The sequence below is a fragment of the Entelurus aequoreus genome, linkage group LG07, assembly GCF_033978785.1.
Source record: "Entelurus aequoreus isolate RoL-2023_Sb linkage group LG07, RoL_Eaeq_v1.1, whole genome shotgun sequence".
Lineage (NCBI taxonomy): Eukaryota > Metazoa > Chordata > Actinopteri > Syngnathiformes > Syngnathidae > Entelurus > Entelurus aequoreus.
The window spans coordinates 26,428,612-26,449,589 of NC_084737.1; the positions used below are offsets into that span (position 1 = coordinate 26,428,612).

General features: G+C 41.3%; 1 protein-coding gene across 13 annotated transcripts in view; it reads left to right on the forward strand.

Annotated features, from left to right (window-relative positions):
* huwe1 (HECT, UBA and WWE domain containing E3 ubiquitin protein ligase 1) overlaps positions 1–20,978 on the forward strand; it is an 86,526-nt gene that overhangs the window by 59,885 nt on the left and 5,663 nt on the right. For 9 of the 13 annotated variants that reach the window (XM_062053053.1, XM_062053063.1, XM_062053062.1 and 6 more), the window contains 20 exons: positions 2,550–2,710; positions 2,825–2,867; positions 3,850–4,206; positions 4,359–4,569; positions 4,679–4,803; positions 4,923–5,143; positions 5,293–5,684; positions 5,776–6,418; positions 11,087–11,798; positions 11,881–11,969; positions 12,537–12,693; positions 12,766–12,897; positions 13,056–13,271; positions 13,358–13,581; positions 14,204–14,306; positions 14,736–14,885; positions 17,940–18,185; positions 18,785–18,902; positions 18,982–19,122; positions 19,199–19,486. In XM_062053053.1, coding sequence (XP_061909037.1) covers positions 2,550–2,710; positions 2,825–2,867; positions 3,850–4,206; positions 4,359–4,569; positions 4,679–4,803; positions 4,923–5,143; positions 5,293–5,684; positions 5,776–6,418; positions 11,087–11,798; positions 11,881–11,969; positions 12,537–12,693; positions 12,766–12,897; positions 13,056–13,271; positions 13,358–13,581; positions 14,204–14,306; positions 14,736–14,885; positions 17,940–18,185; positions 18,785–18,902; positions 18,982–19,122; positions 19,199–19,486 — 4,729 coding nt within the window. Of the gene's footprint in view, positions 1–2,549; positions 2,711–2,824; positions 2,868–3,849; positions 4,207–4,358; positions 4,570–4,678; positions 4,804–4,922; positions 5,144–5,292; positions 5,685–5,775; positions 6,419–11,086; positions 11,799–11,880; positions 11,970–12,536; positions 12,694–12,765; positions 12,899–13,055; positions 13,272–13,357; positions 13,582–14,203; positions 14,307–14,735; positions 14,886–17,939; positions 18,186–18,784; positions 18,903–18,981; positions 19,123–19,198; positions 19,487–20,978 lie in introns of all 13 variants that reach the window. The other 4 variants (XM_062053058.1, XM_062053064.1, XM_062053066.1 and 1 more) reach the window with 4 other exon arrangements.

Below are 20,978 nucleotides of genomic sequence, written 5' to 3' on the forward strand. Positions count from 1 at the left end.
GAGGTAGAATGGATTGCTCCCATTAGCTGCATTGCTAGCCATCAAGAAAGAGACTATTTTTACATGTTTAAAATACCAAAAAAACAAGACTTTCTGATTTTATAAAATACTGATCGAACAACTCTAGTCTCTATATTGATACTATACTTTTGTATTGTTACTGTCGATAATTGTATCGATCTGTCCACTTTTGTTTACATTCAAGAGCTCTAGCTTTTTGTTAGTGGTTAGCATATACTCATGTCTGTCGTGTGGCATGTTTCGCTATTCCTCATTTTCCAGCAATGATATTTGTAAGAAACATAGCTTATTTGCTGCTCCGTAGTCAAGGATTGCTGACTTAGAAGTGGCTTTGCACTGTGTAGGGCCGCTAGTTAGAATAGTACATTGTATTGAAGACGTGGTCATTCGCTTGTCGCTGTCAAATTTGCAGGACACAGCTGGAATGTGTCATCAACATATTAAAAACTATCAGCGGCCAAATTTACATCATGTCGTCCATCTATCGCATAACCTTAATTCAGAACCCTATTAATTATCACCATAAAAGTGATTACCGTATTTTTCGGATTATAAATCACAGTTTTTTTCATAGTTTGGCCGTGGGTGCGCCATATACTCCGGAGCGACTTATGTGTGAAATTAATTAACACATTACCGTAAAATATCAAATTATATTATTTATCTCATTCGCGTAAGAGACTAAGCAAATGGCAGCAATCGTCACACACACGTCAGCAATCGTCACTCACACGTCAACCAATAAGAATTGGCGGGGGAGGGTCATGGCAGAAGTTCATTGTGGGTCATGGGATGCTAACTGCTATATGCTACTCCCGTAGCTACTAAAATGGATCACATCAACATTGGCGGGGTAACTTATAAAAACTGAGAAGGGCTGAACTAAAATGGCACGGAAAAGGAAATCATATACTGCAGATTACAAGCTAGACGTAGTGTAATATGCAGCAGAGAACGGCGTTCGAGCAGCAGAAAGAAAGGAAACGGCGCATACCAGAGGCGACAGCGGGGAGGAGGATTTCATCGGATTTAGCGATCGGGAGTGACAGATTGTTTGGTAAACGTATAGCATGTTCTATGTGTTATAGTTATTTGAATGACTCTTGCCATGATGTGTTGCGTTAACATACCAGGCACGTTCTCAGTTGGTTATTTGTGCGTCATATGGCGTACACTTATTCAGCCTGTTGTTCACTATTCTTTATTTATTTTAAATTGCTTTTCAAATGTCTATTCTTGGTGTTGGATTTTATCAAATAAATTTTCCCCAAATATGCGACTTATACTCCAGTGCGACGTATATATGTTTTTTTCCTTCTTTATTGTGCATTTTCGGCCGGTGCGACGTATACTCCGGAGCGACTTATAGTCCGAAAAATACGGTAGTAGCAAATCTAGTTAGTTTCTGGTCTGTTTAGAGCAGGGGTGTCAAACTCATTTTAGCTCAGGGGTCACATGGAGGAAAATGTATTCCTATGCGGGCCGAACTGGTAAAATCATGGCATAATTTAAAAATAAAGAAAACTTCAAAATTGTTTTCTTTGTTTTACTTCGACCAAAAATAGAACAAACACATTCTGAAAATGTACATGTTACAAATTATCTTCTTGGCAAAACACTTCAAGTTAGTTAAAAATTCTGAGGAAAAAATTGGTGCGGTTTCAAAACACCATGAAGAACACAATTAATTTAAACTAAGTCTCAGTGTATTTACAAAGCCATTTAACTTAAAGCACTTCCTGTTCAGTATTCTCATGTTGGCAGTTCATTAAAGTTGTGTTTGGGAAAAGCAACCAAGTGTTTCCTAAAACTGCAGCTTTGGTGACATCCACAATTGCCACAACACATTAATTTATCATTCAAATATTAGAATTAGAATCAAAACAATTGTCAAATGACACCATTATAACTGAATTAAGGGTTACATAACTACAAATGTAATAATTGGAACATAGTAGATTAAAGCATAAAAGAAAATAGAACTAACAACAAATTAAGAAACATTGTGCCGTCAACAAATTGCGTGCACTGCACGGAATGTTAACTACAAAGATAATGGTCAAGTTGACTTAAGTCTTTGCATCTTACAGTTTCATTATTTTATCTGTTGAGTCGATAATTTACAGTCAAAAAAGGTATTGTGCGTTGCCACAGCATTTGTCTGCTGCCGACCACAATAGGAACAGCTGATTGCTTGCACCTCAGCTGATTGGAGGAGTGACAGCCAATCCAGAGGGCGTTTAAAGTCAGCTGACACGTCATCTTAAACAATGTGATGTGGGTTACACTCCAATTGCTATTGCATCATCCAGTGGACACATTTAGAACAGCAGTTTTTTATAAAAAAAAATTGCAGCTAATTTTTATACTTCACAAACTCATTTCGCGGGCCAGATTAAACCCGTACGTGTGAGAGATTTTTGAAGACAATGACAAAAAAAGCACACATCGCTCTTCACAAGCCGGGTTTTTCTTTCTTTTTAACTGATGAACTAAGCTAAAATGGCTACATGTCATGTTCCTTTCAGTTGTGAAGGTGCCAATCCTTCAGCATCTAGAGGGTCTGCGAGATGAGGAGTTAGAGGAACGTAGAGAGAAGCGAAGACGGCAGCTGGCTGAAGAGGAAGAATCCAAACAAAATGAGCGGAAAGCTTCTGGAGCAGAGCAGGCGAGGGAACAGAGCCTGCAGGTTTGCACATTACATACTAGTAGAAGTATTTTCTAATGTTGTGGATTTTATTTACATATTAGTAGTACAAACATATACATTTTATTAATTAACTTTCTATTTCCTTGTCTCTAGGGTTCTGGATTAGGGACAATTAATGGTGCAGAAAACACCGCAGGTATTACTATTTTGACAGGGTTTTGGTATTGTTCAGTCATCTCAAATGGGTGTCCTTCAATTAAATCACAGGGAATCAAGAGTCAACAGAGCGTGCTATGGGATGAGGTAGTAGTTTGTATAGTTTTAGGATCACACCAGATCTGGGAGATAACTATACAGCCTACTGTCTTTCTTATGGCAATGCCACAACTACTTGGAAACATCTGCGGGAAAATTAAAACCGAAATGACATCAATGTTCTTAAGCTAGGTGTGCTGTGGTGATGTTGTAGTAAATTGTGTTATTGTTGAACATGATTGTATACTCCATCTTATATTACTGATTCTGCTGTGGAATCTTTTGACAACAAATTGTTGGTGCTGTTATCTTTTCATGTGATAGATTTGTCTTTCATTTTAAATGGAACTAAAGCTTCCATGCAAAATCATTTTCAGCACTGTGCAGTCAACAATTATGGCTGCTTTCTTGGTGTTTTAACCGTTTCCATAATCAATCAATGTTTATTTATATAGCCCTAAATCACAAAAGTCTCAAAGGGCTGCACAAGCCCCAACGACATCCTCGGCACAGAGCCCACACAAGGGACGTCGATGTGAATGACTATGAGAAACCTTGGAGGGGACCGCATATGTGGGTAACCCCCCCTCTAAGTACAGTCAGGGCGTCGCCATCTTGTATAACTGTTTCGATTGATCCTAAAACTTTTTTGATGAGTTTAAACATGTCACACAATTAACTTATTTTACTTACCCGCGACCCCGAAAGGGACAAGCGGTAGAAAATGGATGGATGGACTTAGACTTAGTTCCCTCTGCAATGTTGAGTGCATTAGACACAATTAAACTTTGGCCAATTTGTGTATTTTTTAATCGTCAAGAAAATGGGTGTATCTGTCAGGCCATGAAGCCTGTTTAAATCTATTAAAATGTAACTTCATCTAAAAGTCATCACTCGATTGACTATTTTTTTATCTGTTGCAGAAGGTGTACAGGCTCAAGGAGGTGCAGTATCCTGTCTGGAACTCACTGCTTCCCCTTCTGGAGAGGTCACTCCAACTACCCCAGCTCCACACGAACAAGCCCTAGTTTCGTTGGAAACGGCAATAAACCAGCAGGTCCACCAACCAATGGCAGACCTGCTTTTGGCAGAGTCACATGTCAGCTCATTGGCGGCTCTGGCAGGAACGCACCTTCCGCCCTTGTCTACAGCTGACAGGCCTAACAGTGAAGCAGAAGCATCTCAGATGGAAATGTCCCCAGCACCCACAATCGGTGAGAGAGGCAGTGGAGAAAGTTGTGGTGGTGGAGGAGGAGAAGCGTTGGATGAAGGCAGGGAAGGTAGACTCACACTCTATATACAGACTGTCCATGAGCAAGGATACATACATAATTTACATCTGACCTGTGCTTAGTTCAGAAATCAGTTCCACAAAGAATTTAATGCTGGTCATACAGTACATTGTAATTAGTTTTTTAAACTTTTCCCCCAGCCTCCTTAAGCCCAGATATTGCAGAGACCTCAGAGCCTGCAGTGGTGGGTGTGTCACAACTAGAGGGGTCACCTATGGACACCAGCAGCCCTGCCTCTGCCACACAAGAAGAAGCTTCTTCCAACCCTGTCCAGCCTACCCATGTGTCTCAAGATCTGTCTGTCAGTGGGGAAAGTGGGCTGACTGAAAGGCAGACAGGCACAGAGACTGGGTGAGCTCTTGAAAATATTGCCTTTGTTTATGAATATGTAATTATTAAGGGGGAATGTTTTTTTAAATCAATTTAATGGATTCTGAAGGTGTTATTTTCGTTGTATTAGCTCCTTTTCAGTGTCGTCTGCTGGTGAAGTAATTACCAGGAGTGACAGTGCTGACAGCCAATCACAGGCTATCCAAGAAGAGCCTCTTCCATCCACAAGCAATGAGGACGAGGACCCACTTGCAGGTACAGTTGGGTGTATATTTTTGAACAAATAAATGTTATTGATTTAACCTATATCACCTCGCTCACACATGACAACACAGTTTTGATGTCTTAAAATATTGCTGTTTTTGTCATCACAGGAATAAGTCTTCCAGAAGGTGTGGATCCATCTTTCTTGGCAGCTCTTCCTGAGGACATTCGAAGAGAAGTGCTTCAAAATCAGTTGGGTATAAGACCACCTTCCCGCATAGCAGCTGCCCCAAGCCTGCCATCTTCTACAGCACCGGTACTTGGAGGGCCAGGAGTTACAGAGGTCAGCCCTGAGTTTCTGGCTGCTTTGCCACCTGCCATTCAAGAGGAGGTAAGAAATATAGAAGCTATACATGGACTGATTACTCATATATATTTCAACTTGATAGAGTAATACTAATATATATTAAAAGTTGATAAAGGAATTGAGACAAGTTATGATTTTACAGAACATGATGGTAAACTGTTTGCTACTTTTAGGTCCTTGCCCAGCAACGAGCAGAGCAACAGCGCAGGGAGGTTTCCCAACAACCCCCACAGGGAGATACTCCTCTAGACCCTGTTACGTTCATCCAAACCCTGCCCTCAGAGCTCCGACGTAGTGTATTGGAAGACATGGAGGACAGCGTGTTGGCTGTCATGCCTCCGGACATTGCAGCTGAAGCAGCAGCATTGCGTAGAGAGCAGGAGGCCCGGCAAAGACAACTTATGCATGAGAGGCTGTTCGGTCATAGCTCAACATCAGCTCTATCAGCCATTCTGCGTTCACCAGCCTTCACCAGTCGGCTAGGGAGCAATCGTGGCGTCCAGTACACCAGATTAGCAGTACAGGGGAGAGGCCCATTTCAGATGGGTGGTGGATCTAACCATAGGTGAGCCTAACATCTGTTTTCTTTTGACTTTTTTTGGAACCATAAAATATAGATATTGATAAATTAACTGAAATCCACTTTTGTCCTTCAGACCATCCAATTCCAGTGTGGATTCTCTGTTGCGTCTGCGTGGCCGATTGCTACTGGACCACGAGGCCTTGTCCTGCCTGCTGGTGTTGCTTTTTGTGGATGAACCGAAGCTTAACACCAGCCGTCTACACCGTGTGCTCAGGAATCTTTGCTACCACTCTCAGACACGTGGGTGGGTCATTCGCAGCCTGTTATCCATTCTCCAACGCAGCAGTGAGAGTGAGGTGTGTGTGGAGACCTCCCGTCTCGAAGACTCTCGGGGGAAAAGGAGCTCCCAGGGAGGCTGTGGGGGAAAAGGATCAGCTACCTCTTCATCCTCCTCTTCCTCCTCCTCTTCTTCCCTGGAGCTTCTAAACAGGGTAGAGTCTCGCAGTTCTAGCCAACTTTCTTGGCTCTCTGTGTCTATGGATGCTGCCTTGGGCTGCCGGACTAACATCTTCCAGATCCAACGTGTATCTGGTAGAAAACATGCTGACCGTCACTCTGCTGGGGGTTCTGCAGCATCTGCACCCTTGGGAGGAGTGACAGGAGCTACTGCAGCGGTCACGTGTGCTGGAGGTGGGGGCTCCACTGTACACATCCACCCACAAGCTGCCCCAGTGGTCTGTCGGCATGTGTTAGACACACTCATCCAACTTGCTAAGGTAAGTTGTCACATATCCTTATCTAATTTGTTATTCATTTTTATTTTATGCTGATCCATGGTAGGCAGGGATGGGAATTGATAAGATTTTGCTGGTTCCGATTTTGCTTAACGATTCGTTTCCTTAACGGTTCTCTTATCGATTTGAAAAAAAGGGTGGATTAGCATCTATTGTTTAGTTTAGATGTAACATGACCTTACAAAGCCTACAATGAGGTCTTAAGAGCCATATGTAGTAGAGAAGAAAGAAGTATTTTTTTTGTAAATAAATATAAGAAATTAATATTTTTCCGTAGAATTTAATCATGTGCAAATTTCCACAAGAATGTAACATTTAGTAACATGTGATATTAACTTATTACATGCAAAGTGAGATATGCCAAACCTTTTATTGGTTACAATTAGGGCTGCAACTAACAACTCATTTGATAATCGATAAATCTGTCGATTGTTACTTCGATTAATCGATTAATAATCGGATAAAGGAGACAAACTACATTTCTATCCTTTCTATCCTTTCAGTCAATGCAGCCGCTTGCTGTGTTGTGCATACCTTCCTTTGTACCAAGTCACTAATGCTGGCTTGTTTTTTTATGAAATGAGAGAAACCATATAATGAACGTACATAGTAGCATCATTTACATGTAACTCAATACATACCTAGTTGATTTAATTAATAATTTCTGACGTAAAAGGCAAATACGCCGCCACATTAAAAAAAAAGCTAAATTAAATAAATGGACATTGGGGATGCAGCATACACAAATAATAACACAGAAATGTAACTCATCAGATCAGAACTGAATCAGATATTGTACACGTTTCTGTTGTGAATAATAAAGGATTAATTTTAGGCTGCCTCTGAATAAAAGCATGAAATATTCCAGCACCTTCATAACGTTTACCGGTAGTTATACTAAAGCGACACTCAAATCTAAATATATTTATATAGCTTTATCGGGCCCGGCTACATTGACCCATTATGAAACGAACCTGAGATATTTCTGTCCGCTACGTTTATTTCGACATTGGTAACCGTGCGTTTTCTCTCTCAAAACGGAGTCAAATGTGCCGGAGACACATATCAGCCCGCGTTGCAACAAAGGGATAACGTTAACGTTACTCACAAAAAAGCTGAACTCACGAATGCCTGTTGCCACTCAAAACAACACAGAAAATGCACTCTCCAAGAAGTTCCTAACACTCTGAAAGTTAATACACAACAGTTGCTGCTTCGATTCCTTAAAAAAATCTCCTCGTCGTCACGTGAGCTGCACATGACACATCATTGGCTGGCTTACTGCCACCTCATGAGACGTAGCCTCAGCGCCCCCCTGGCGCTGTTTTGTACTGTTTTTGTACTTATTTTGATTGTTTCTCAGCTGTTTGTAAACGTTGCAGTTTATAAATAAAGGTTTATTTAACAAAAAATAAATAAATAAAAAATGTAGCCTCAGCGCATGCGCATAGCATAGATCCAACGAATCGATGACTAAATTAATCGCCAACTATTTTTATAATCGATTTTAATCGATTAGTTGTTGCAGCCCTAGTTACAATTGTGATGATTATTGCTTAGTTTATGAAAACTTTGAATTGAAAATCTCACATAACTCAATCAATCAATCAATGTTTATTTATATAGCCCTAAATCACAAGTGTTTCAAACAAGCCACAACGACATCCTCGGTACAGAGCCCACATAAGGGCAAGGAAAACTCACCACAGTGGGACGTCGGTGTGAATGAATATGAGAAACCTTGGAGAGGACCGCATATGTGGGTAACCCCCACCCCCCACTCTAGGGGAGACCGTAAGCAATGGATGTGTGGAGTGGGTCTGACATAATATTGTGAAAGTCCAGTCCATAGTGGATCTAACATATTAGTGAAAGTCCAGTCCATAGTGGATCTAACACAATAGTGAGAGTCCAGTCCATAGTGGGGCCAGCAGGAAACCATCCTGAGCGGAGACGGGTCAGCAGCGCAGAGATGTCCCCAACCGATGCATAGGCGAGCGGTCCACCCAAGCCAGCACTTCATCCATGGCCACCGGACCTGTGTCCCCCCCCCCTCCACAAGCGAGAGGGGGGCAGAAGAGAAAAGAAAAGAAACGGCAGATCAACTGGTCTAAAAAGGGGGTCTATTTAAAGGCTATAGTATACAAATGAGTTTTAAGATGGGAGTTAAATGCTTCTACTGAGGTAGCATCTCTAACTGTTACCGGGAGGGCATTCCATAGTACTGGAGCCCGAATAGAAAACGCTCTATAGCCCGCAGACTTTTTTTGGGCTCTGGGAATCACCAATAAGCCGGAGTTCTTTGAACGCAGATTTCTTGCCGGGACATATGGTACAATACAATCGGCAAGATAGGCTGGAGCTAGACTGTGTAGTATTTTATACGTAAGTAGTAAAACCTTAAAGTCACATCTTAAGTGCACAGGAAGCCAGTGCAGGTGAGCCAGTATAGGCGTAATATGATCAAACTTTCTTGTTCTTGTCAAAAGTCTAGCAGCCGCATTTTGTACCAACTGTAATCTTTTAATGCTAGACATAGGGAGACTTGAACATAATACGTTACAGTAATCGAGACAAGACGTAACGAACGCATGAATAATGATCTCAGCGTCGCTAGAGGACAAAAAGGAACGAATATTAGCGGTATTACGGAGATGAAAGAAGGCCGTTTTAGTAACACTCTTAATGTGTGACTCAAACGAGAGAGTTGGGTTGAAGATAATACCCAGATTCTTTACCGAGTCGTCTTGTGTAATTGTTTGGTTGTCAAATGTTAAGATGGTATTATTAAATAAATGTTGGTGTCTAGCAGGACCGATAATCAGCATTTGCATTTTCTTGGCGTTGGGTTGCAAAAAGTTAGCGGACATCCATTGTTAAATTTCATTAAGACATGCCTCCAGCTGACTACAGTCCGGCGTGTTGGTCAGCTTTAGGGGCATGTAGAGTTGGGTGTCATCAGCATAACAGTGAAAGCTAACACCGTATTTGCGTATGATGTCGCCTAGCGGCAGCATGTACAATCTAAATGATACTAAGAGTGCAGGGCCAAGAACCGAACCCTGGTGAACTCCGCACGTTACCTTAACATAGTGCGATGTCACATTGTTGTGGGAGACTCACTGCATCCTGTCAGTAAGATAAGAGTTAAACCAAGACAAGGCTAAGTCTGACATACCAATACGTGTTTTGATACGCGCTAATAAAATATTATGATCGACAGTATCGAAAGAAGCGCTTAGACCAAGAAGCAGCAACATAGATGACGCATCAGAATCCATCGTTACCAATAAATCATTAGTCATTTTTGCGAGTGCTGTCCCCGTAGGGTGATTTGCCCTGAAACCGAAAATGATGATCAAAATTATAACAAATAAATGCATGACATATCCCATTTTTGCATGTATTGAGTTAATATCACAGATTAGTTTCACATTTGAAGTTAATTGCTGACCTGAATGGACTTTTACACCATATTCTAATTTTATGAGTTTCACCTGTATAATGACTGAGGGAAAATCTGGTTGCAGGAAAACATGCAACTTTTCTCTGACTAAAATTAAACATTCACCAACCAAAAATGCTAACTTTTGACCTTTGTCGCTGCTCTGTTACATTCGTCTAGCAAAGTCTTTCTCAAATAGTGGGGCGATACGATGCCAAGTGTGATCTCGGAGAAATTTTTTATTTTTTATTACTAGAATATGACAAAGTGTATGTAGCCCTTGACTTTCCTGTGACTACAGTAGGACACGAGGAAAGACTGGTGTATTGATTTATTTAATGTTGTTGATAAGGATACAATGTTATTCAGAGGTGTACTTACAACAATTTTATGGACAAATTATGTTATTGTCGCGGAGGAGGGGGCAGGGGCACAAAATAGTTTCTTCTTCCTAGGGGGAATAACAGAAAATAATTGAGAAGCACTGGTCTAGCAGCATCTGCGATGAGGTTGCGACTTGTCCAGGGTGTCCCGCGCCTTCCGCCCGAATGCAGCTGAGATAGACGCCAGCACCCCCCGTGACCCCAAACGGGACAAGCGGTAGAAAATGGGTGGATGGATGGATGTATGGTCTAGCAGCAGATGTGAACTGGAGTTGCTTGCCTCAGAGCCAGTCAGAATCCGTTTCTCGTCATGCTCATCTAAATGAGAAGGCATTCATTTGAATTGAACAAATAACGCTAACATGATAGGAGGTGTTAGTACCTGTTGTATTCAGATGAAGTGCTAGCGTTACTGCTGCTGGGATTAGATAGGAGCGGTTCAAAACGCGACTTTCATTTATAATTATTGCTTACTGTGTTCAGATGTTTCAGCATATTGCTCGTATGTCCTTCTTTTGATGCGCTAGCAACCTTATAATTATTACAAGTAGGATTGTTGCAATCTTTTCTTGTAAAATTTAGTCAACTTTAGAGCCTTTGTTGCGCCCGGGCTCTGCCATTTTGCTGTCTGTCACTGCGAACGTTGGGTAATGACGTCATCTCCACCCGGAAGAATCGATAAGAGAACCGTTTGGGAAAAAATGGCAAGCATTCTAAGGAATTGATACACTGTGAACCAGTTCTTAAAAGAACCAATTTTCGATTCCCATCCCTAATGGTAGGTATACTTACTGAATCACTTTTTTCTGCTTGTCCTTACAGGTGTTCCCCAGCCATTTCACTCAGCAGCGTTGTAAGGATCTGTGTCTGTCATCCTCTGACCTGGAATCTCGCCTTTGTCCGAGCTCCTCGGGTGTGGGAGGTATAGGTGGAGGATCAAGGTCAAGTTCCCAGTCTCTAAACAACCCAAACTCCAATGCTTCCAGCACACAGAACTCTTTCGGCTCCTCTGCTGCTACTCCCCAGTCACTGGGAATCTCCACTGATTTTTGGGACCTGCTTGTAAAGCTGGACAACATGAATGTCAGTCGCAAGGGAAAAGCATCAATGAAAACTGTGCTTCTTGGGGGCAGTGCGGAGGCTGATGGATTACAGTTAAGCCTTGAGAGTTCCCCCCTTGGTCAGTTGATGAACATGCTGTCCCACCCTGTAATTAGGCGAAGCTCCCTGCTCACTGAAAAGCTGCTGCGTCTGCTCTCCCTCATATCCATTGCCCTGCCTGACAACAAGGCCACAGAGGTGCCTGCTGGCCACCCGACTCCACAGACAGCCAACCCAAGCCCAGCAACCAGCTCAGGATCTACAGCCCCTGTAACCACGCAGGGAGCAGCATCAAGCGTCCAATCTACTGCGGTGGGAACAGTGGCCTCTGGGGGAATTGCAACCCAGAGCACCACCTCAGGGTCAAGTCTGTTAGTTTTCTCATCTTCCACAGCCATCTCTATACCAACATCCACTGGAACAGTCTCCACAGGTAGAATGTTGTAATCTTACAAAATGTTATTTGCAGGTTATAAATGAGGGTTTTGTATAATTATTCTTTTCTACACAAACAGCAAAAATGAAGAGCACTCCAAGTTGCACAGAGAGTGACAAGATGATTTCCACTGGACTTACAGAGAAACAGCTTCAACTTTCAGTGGAGGTATAAAAAATGCATTGTACAGATCTTGTTAGTTTCAGTCCAAAATTGAATCAGATGTATAATTTCTTTTCATACTCAAATAAAATTAACCAATACAGGTAAAACTAAAAAAATGTTTAATGTGCAAAAATTCGTCCTTGTCAGCAACTCAATTCCAAATGTGAAAATACAGTAATATGTGATATAAACACATTAAATGCAAAGTGAGACATGTCAAGCCTTTGTTATGATTTTGATGATCATGACTCAGTTTTTGAAAACCCCAAATTTTCCAAGATTTTCAATTCAAAGATTTTATACTGTAAGCCGTAATCCTCAAAATTATATCAAAAGAAGGCTCAAAATAGCTTGAACTGCACGTTATTAGCCTATATCATATTACTTTCACCTTGTAAATGTAATTGCTGGAATAAACGAACATTTGCACAATTTTAAAAATTTTGAGTACACTATATGTGCAGATGGGTTGTCCACCTTTCCTCTTTCCAACTTTAAATTATGCCTTTAATGATTGCAAACTTAAATGTAAACCCTTTTGGTCTCTCTTTGCTCTCTTGTCTTCATAAGGTGTTGACTTCCCACTCATGTTCAGAGGAAGGACTGGAGGATGCAGCTAATATTTTGCTTCAGTTATCTAGAGGGGACTGTTCAACCAGAGACACTGTGCTGAGACTGTTGCTCAGTGGAGCAAGACACCTTGGTTATACTCTTTGCAAACAGATCGGTCAGTGCTATGTAGATAATCTTAATTTTGCATAGTCGCTTTTCTTACACATTAAAATTATTTCTGTCTCAGGTACGTTACTGGCTGAACTTCGAGAGTACAACTTGGAGCAACAGAGACGAGCACATGCAGATTCTCATTCCCCTGATGCACCTCCTGAGGACTCTTCCATCTCTGCCAGACTGAAGGGCAAAATGACCAGCAGGTTGGCAATGGCAACTTTTGCTCACTCTGAGGGATAAGTCATCAAATGTTGCTCTGACATTTTTTAAGTGCCATCCCTTTGTTTTTTGCTGATACCATTTAATTATCAATGCTTGTTGTTTGTAACTACAGTTTACTTTACCTTAAATGATTTCTTTGTTGGCGGCACAGGTTCGATGGAGCAGAGAGTGTAGTGATTGTGGCTGCACAAAAGCGAACACTTGGCGGACGAGAACTACAGCTCCCTTGTATGAGTTCACTTACTTCTAAGACGTCGACCCAGAAATTTTTCCTCAGAGTGTTGCAGGTTATTATTCAGCTACGTGAGGACACACGACGTGCCAACAAGAAAGCCAAACAGACAGGGCGATTAGGTGAGAATATGCATTCACCCTACTGTACAAGTAGGAAACCCAGATGATGAATTGAGCGATAACGCAACCTCTTGCTCAACGTACAGGCTCGTCCAGTCTGGGCTCAGCCAGCAGCATTCAGGCTGCTGTCCGTCAACTTGAGGCAGAGGCTGATGCCATTATCCAGATGGTGAGAGAGGGTCAGCGGGCACGCCGCCTTATACAAGCACCACCACCCACTGCTGCCGCCGTCACCGCCGGATCTTCAGTGGAGGCCTCTCATGCCCCCACTGGTGCTGCTCCCCCTGCTGGCACAGCTGCTGCTGCCACGGTTAGCATGGGCCGCTTTGACATTAGACATACTCCCTCCTGTACACACCTCACACACACTTTCTTATACATCATTTTTGATGGGCCTATAAATTGTGTTTTATAATATTGCTCTAGGCTTTTGACTGGTTTTATTTAGACATACCATGTTGCTGTTTGCATTTTGAAAAAATTACAGCATTGCAAACTTTTTCAGATGAACATGCAAGAGATAGAACTAGATTAATAACGTTATATATTTGTGGCACAACCAAATGTCAAAATGTAACCTTGTCTGCACCTTGCTGTGTAAAAAGTTATGCCTCATGTTTTAACAAATGCCATGATGACTCGAATGTCAGTGATCAACTTCATATACTATAAATGTATTTGCATTGGCATGTTTGGCTGTAAACAAAAACAATGCGAATGTGCTGGTTAAAAAAATGTCAAGCCCCCTTGTGTGGTTGCTGGCTGATATTGCTACATGCTTTTCCCATACCTGCTCAACCCCAGCTCATTTATCATTGGAATGTGTGAATGTCCTAATACATGGTAATATCAGTCCCCAATACTAATTCCTTTCTCCCTTCTTTTTCCCCATTTGGTCATCGTATGTCCCTTCTGGATGCTGGTCTGTGCAGGCTGAAATGCAGTCTGTGTCAGAGGCCCAGGCAGCCCAGAGAGATGACTCACCAATGGATGTGGACCAGCCATCCCCTGTAGAGCAAGAATCTGCACCTTTGGGTGAGACATGCACACCCATAACGTGTTCAAAGTCCTCAGTGGATGCTTGCTTATTGATTTGTTTATAGGATGCTTATGGGTAGAAACGTTATTTCCATTGTTTAGAAACCATGACAAAGGTCTCAAAGTAACGAACATTTCAATCAATCAGTTTATTTATACAGCCCTAAATCACAAGTGTCTCAAAGGGCTGCACAAGCCACAACGACATCCTCAGTACAGAGCCCACATACGGGCAAGGAAAAACTCACCCCAGTGGGACGTCGATGTCGATGAAATTTAACATTAGTTTTATCTCACCGTGGTTTATTTTATGCATGCAATGACATTCGTCCACAACTGGATTGAAAGAGGTCACTGAAAAATAACAGCAGTTACTTATTCAATTATCTCCTGTTTTGATAAATTATATGGAAATGTTTTCATCAGATGAAGAAGGAAATGGCCAGTCAGAGAGTGAGGAGAAACTCCCAGACCTTCCTCTCCTCAGCGAGCAGCTGTTGTTGGATGAGCTATGGGACATGCTTGGGGAATGCCTGAAAGAGCTGGAAGAGTCCCATGACCAGCATGCCGTGCTGGGTACGAGTATTCTTTATCATAGTATATGTGCAATATGACTTGGTGTTTTTTTAATGTTTGTTTTTGTTTTTATCAGTGTTCCTGCATGTCCTAAAAAACTTGAAAAAAAATTGACCAATTTTGTAGTTATGTAAAAAAGTTGTAATGTTTTTAAAATGGTTAAATTATTTTGGAAAAGGTATACTCTCCATGTCTTGTAAGTGTATGCTACAGGTTAAAAGTTATGTGCTGTTCTGTTATCACAGTATCCTGTAGGCAACATTAAGGCACAACGTTTCTTCTAGTTGACGCAGCACCCCACGTGACTACCAATGACTTTCGCATTTCCTCTTAAAGCAATTCTGCAACCCAATGCTTCCAATTGACTTCATCTCAAGATATAGCAACTTGTCAAACTGTTAAAGACTTAGCTCAAAACTAACGATTGTACAAACCCCGTTTCCATATGAGTTGGGAAATTGTGTTAGATGTAAATATAAATGTAATACAATGATTTGCAAATCATTTTCAACCCATATTCAGTTGAATATGCTACAAAGACAACATATTTGATGTTCAAACTGATAAAAAAAATTTTTTTGCAAATAATCATTAACTTTAGAATTTGATGCCAGCAACACGTGACAAAGAAGTTGGGAAAGGTGGCAATAAATACTGATAAAGTTGAGGAATGCTCATCAAACAGTTATTTGGAACATCCCACAGGTGAACAGGCAAATTGGGAACAGGTGGGTGCCATGATTGGGTATAAAAGTAGATTCCATGAAATGCTCAGTCATTCACAAACAAGGATTGGGCGAGGGTCACCACTTTGTCAACAAATGCGTGAGCAAATTGTTGAAAAGTTTAAGAAAAACCTTTCTCAACCAGCTATTGCAAGGAATTTAGGGATTTCACCATCTATGGTCCGTAATATCATCAAAGGGTTCAGAGAATCTGGAGAAATCACTGCACGTAAGCAGCTAAGCCTGTGACCTTCGATCCCTCAGGCTGTACTGCATCAACAAGCGACATCAGTGTGTAAAGGATATCACCACATGGGCTCAGGAACACTTCAGAAACCCACTGTCAGTAACTACAGTTGGTCGCTACATCTGTAAGTGCAAGTTAAAACTCTCCTATGCAAGGCGAAAACCGTTTATCAACAACACCTAGAAACGCCGTCTGCTTCGCTGGGCCTGAGCTCATCTACGATGGACTGATACAAAGTGGAAAAGTGTTCTGTGGTCTGACGAGTCCACATTTCAAATTGTTTTTGGAAACTGTGGACATCTTGTCCTCCGGACCAAAGAGGAAAAGAACCATCCAGATTGTTATAAGCGCAAAGTTGAAAAGCCAGCATCTGTGATGGTATGGGGTTGTATTAGTGCCCAAGACATGGGTAACTTACACAACTGTGAAGGCACCATTAATGCTGAAAGGTACATACAGGTTTTGGAGCAACATATGTTGCCATCCAAGCAACGTTACCATGGACGCCCCTGCTTATTTCTGCAAGACCATGCCAAGCCACGTGTTACATCAACGTGGCTTCATAGTAAAAGAGTGCGGGTACTAGACTGGCCTGCCTGTAGTCCAGACCTGTCTCCCATTGAAAATGTGTGGCGCATTATGAAGCCTAAAATACCACAACGGAGACCCCCGGACTGTTGAACAACTTAAGCTGTACATCAAGCAAGAATGGGAAATAATTCCACCTGAGAAGTTTAAAAAATGTGTCTCCTCAGTTCCCAAATGTTTACTGAGTGTTGTTAAAAGGAAAGGCCATGTAACACAGTGGTGAACATGCCCTTTCCCAACTACTTTGACACATGTTGCAGCCATGAAATCCTAAGTTAATTATTATTTGCAAAAAAAAAAAGTTTGAGTTTGACCATCAAATATCTTGTCTTTGTAGTGCATTCAATTGAATATGGGTTGAAAAGGATTTGCAAATCATTGTATTCCGTTTATATTTACATCTAACACAATTTCCCAACTCATGGAAACGGGGTTTGTAAGTTGAAAAGTGTGGTTATGTAAGTTGAAAAGTATGGCTAATGTTGGTCGACGAATGTGAGGTTGTTTTCTCCCGTGGCCATGGGATCGTTTCCTATGTAGTCACAGGCAGAGAGTTAAAGTGGGCGTGGCATTTAACTTAGTTGTCTGTGCACAATGAGATGTCACATATTTCATAGGCTATTTTTCACGCAGTGAATATTTGTTTGATATGTTAAATCCTATCACTTTGTCTAGTACTGATAAATTATTCACACCATAACTTATTGTATGTTTAAATTGAGTTAACTTCCTGTGTGAAAGGAAAAAAAATCTAAAATAATAATTTCAATAACTATATTATTAGTACATTGTGTCATCTTTTGCATATTATTTTGTTCTTATACAAATGTTTGTGCCTATAGAAATGTAGTTTTACAAATTGTATAGTTATCCACATATTATTTAGAATCCTATTTGGGAATTATTTCAAAGACTAACCTGTCTTGATTGTTGATAGTAGAACATGTTATTTTACTTGACTATTTGTCGTATTTTTTTTATTGACTTACGTTGAGACAAAATGTTAAGAACATATTTAGCACTTTCTCTATAGCTCATTTTGCACCAATAGTGTTAACTTGTGAAATATATTCAGTGACATACTGTAATATTAGGTGTTACAGTAAGGACCGATGTGTTCATTTTACACCACGTCACCTACCATTTGTTTGAGGGAAGAACTGCTGCATATAGCCGTATTGCTTGATATAATTTAAAATCTGTATTGAAAATGAAGTGTTGGGCAGTATTGTATGTCTGTAAGAACGCTAATATCAGACATCTCTAATATGTTCGTTTGAACTGCTGTCATTTTTCTTTTCCACTGTTGGTACAAATAAATATAAATTTAACATTGCTAAATTATCATTAGAGCTAAGGATCATTTTCAAGGAAAGGGTGACATGAGGAAGTAGTACTGTGCTTAAAATGTCCTGGGAAAGTCACGGAAAATATTTTCAGGGAACGCGTGTTACAACCCTTTTGATTCATATTTTTAAACTCTTTATCCCTCAGTTCTCCAGCCCGCTGTGGAGGCTTTCTTCCTTGTGCACGCCACTGAACGGGAGAGCAAACCCCCTGTTCGGGACACACGGGAAAGCCAGCTGTCTCACATTAAAGATGAGCCTCCACCCCTGTCTCCAGCACCGCTTACACCAGCAACACCTTCATCCCTAGACCCTTTCTTCTCTCGTGAACCGTCCTCCATGCACATCTCTTCAAACTTACCACCAGACACCCAGAAGTTCCTCCGATTTGCTGGTGAGCCTGATCTATGATAATTACCGTATTTTTCTGAGTATAAGTCGCTCCGGAGTATAAGTCGCACCGGCCGAAAATGCATAATAAAGAAGGAAAAAAACATATAAGTCGCACTGGAGTATAAGTCACATTTTTGGGGGAAATTTATTTGATAAAACCCAACACCAAGAATAGACATTTGAAAGGCAATTTAAAATAAATAAATAATAGTGAACAGTCTGAATAAGTGTACGTTATATGACGCATAAATAACCAACTGAGAACGTGCCTGGTATGTTAACGTAACATATTATGGTAGGAGTCATTCAAATAACTATAACATAGAATATGCTATACGTTTACCAAACAATCTGTCACTCCTAATCGCTAAATCCCATGAAATCTTATACGTCTAGTCTCTTACGTGAATGAGCTAAATAATATTATTTGATATTTTAGGGTAATGTGTTAATAATTTCACACATAAGTCGCTCCTGAGTATAAGTCGCACCCCCGGCCAAACTATGAAAAAAACTGCGACTTATAGTCCGAAAAATACGGTAGTTAAAAAGCTGCTTAGTTTGTGTTAACGGTATAATGTTATTTTATCCCTCTTGTAGAAACTCACCGCACAGTACTCAACCAAATCCTACGTCAGTCCACAACTCATTTGGCTGATGGGCCTTTTGCAGTGTTGGTTGACTACATACGCATCCTGGACTTTGATGTGAAGAGGAAGTAAGAGCAATGATTTTTACCAATTTCAAACTGCGGTTAGTTGTTGGCTTAGTCGGTTACTGACCTGGTCTTTTTACAGGTATTTCCGTCAGGAGCTGGAGCGCCTGGATGAAGGTCTGAGGAAGGAGGACATGGCTGTGCATGTGAGAAGGGATCATGTGTTTGAGGACTCTTACAGGGAACTGCACCGCAAGAGCCCAGAGGACATGAAGAACAGGCTGTAAGCTTCTACTGGCCAACATCTGCCTATGTGAATCACTCGAATACGGTGTGACCCTGCTCCCTTTCTTTTGCAGGTACATTGTTTTTGAAGGAGAAGAGGGCCAAGATGCTGGTGGCCTGCTGAGGGAGTGGTACATGATCATCTCCCGTGAGATGTTCAATCCCATGTACGCCCTGTTCCGCACATCACCTGGAGATCGGGTCACCTACACCATCAATCCCTCGTCCCACTGCAACCCAAACCACCTCAGTTACTTCAAATTTGTGGGTCGGGTGGTGGCCAAAGCGGTCTACGATAACCGGTTATTGGAGTGCTACTTCACTCGCAGCTTTTACAAGCACATCCTGGGCAAGAGTGTCAGGTACTGGTTGTATGACAACAGGTGTACAAAACCCAAAACCAGTGAAGTTGGCACATTGTTGAAATCGTAAATAAAAACAGAATACAATGATTTACAAATCACATTCAACCTATATTCAATTGAATACACTCCAAAGACAGATACTTAAAGTTTGAACTGGTAAACTTGATTTTTTGCAAATATTAGCTCATTTGGAATTTGATGCCTGCAACATGTTTAAAAAAAGATGGCACAAGTGGCAAAAAGACTGAGAAAGTTGAGAAATGGTCATCAAACACTTATTTGGAACATCCCACAGATGAACAGGCTAATTGGGAAGAGTTTGGTGCCATGATTGGGTATAAAAGCAACTTCCATGGAATGCTCAGTCATTCACAAACAAGGATGGAGCAAGGGTCACCACTTTGTGAACAAATGTGTGAGCAAATTGTTGAACAGTTTAAGAACAACATTTCTCAAAAGAGCTATTGCAAGGAATTTATGGATGTCACCATCTACGGTCTGTAATATCATCAAAAGGTTCAGAAAATCTGGAGAAATCCCTGCACGTAAGCTGCAAGGCCCGTGACCTTCGATCCCTCAGGCGGTACTCCATCAAAAACCGACATTAGTGTGTAAAGGATATCACCACATGGGGTCAGGAACACTTCAGAAAACCACTGTCAGTAACTACAGTTCGTCGCTACATCTGTAAGTACAAGTTAAAAATCTACTGTGCAAAGCGAAAGCCATTCATCAACAGCACCCAGAAACGAAGCCGACTTCGCCGACAAGCACATCTAAGATGGACTGATGCAAAGTGGAAAAGTGTTCTCTGGTCTGACAAGTCCACATTTCGTATTGTTTTTGGAAACTGTGGACGTCTTGTCCTCCGGAACAAAGAGGAAAAGAACCATGCGGACTGTTATGGGCACAAAAGTTCAAAAGCCAGCATCTGTGATGGTATGGGGGTGTATTAGTGCCCAAGGCATGGGTAACTTACACATCTGTGAAGGCACCATTAATGCTGAAAGGTACATACAGGTTTTGGAGCAACATATGTTGCCATCCAAGCAACTGCTTATTTCAGCAAGACAATGCCAAGCCACATTCTGCACGTCTTACAACAGCGTGGCTACGTAGTAAATGAGTGCGGTTACTAGACTGGCCCGCCTGTAGTCCAGACCTGTCCCCCAAAGAAAATGTGTGGCACATTATGAAGCGTAAAATACGACAACGGAGACCCCGTACTGTTGAACAACTTAAGCTGTACATAAAACAACAATGGGAAAGAATTCCACCTGAAAAGCTTGAAAGATTGGTCTCAGTTCCCAAACGTTTACTGAGTGTAGTTAAAAGGAAATGCCATGTAACACAGTGGTAAATATGCCCAACTATTTTGCAATGTGTTGCTGCCATTGAATTCTAAGTTAGTGATTATTTGCAAAAAAATATATGTTTCTCAGTTCGAACATTAAATATCTTGTCTTTGCAGTGTATTCAATTGAATATA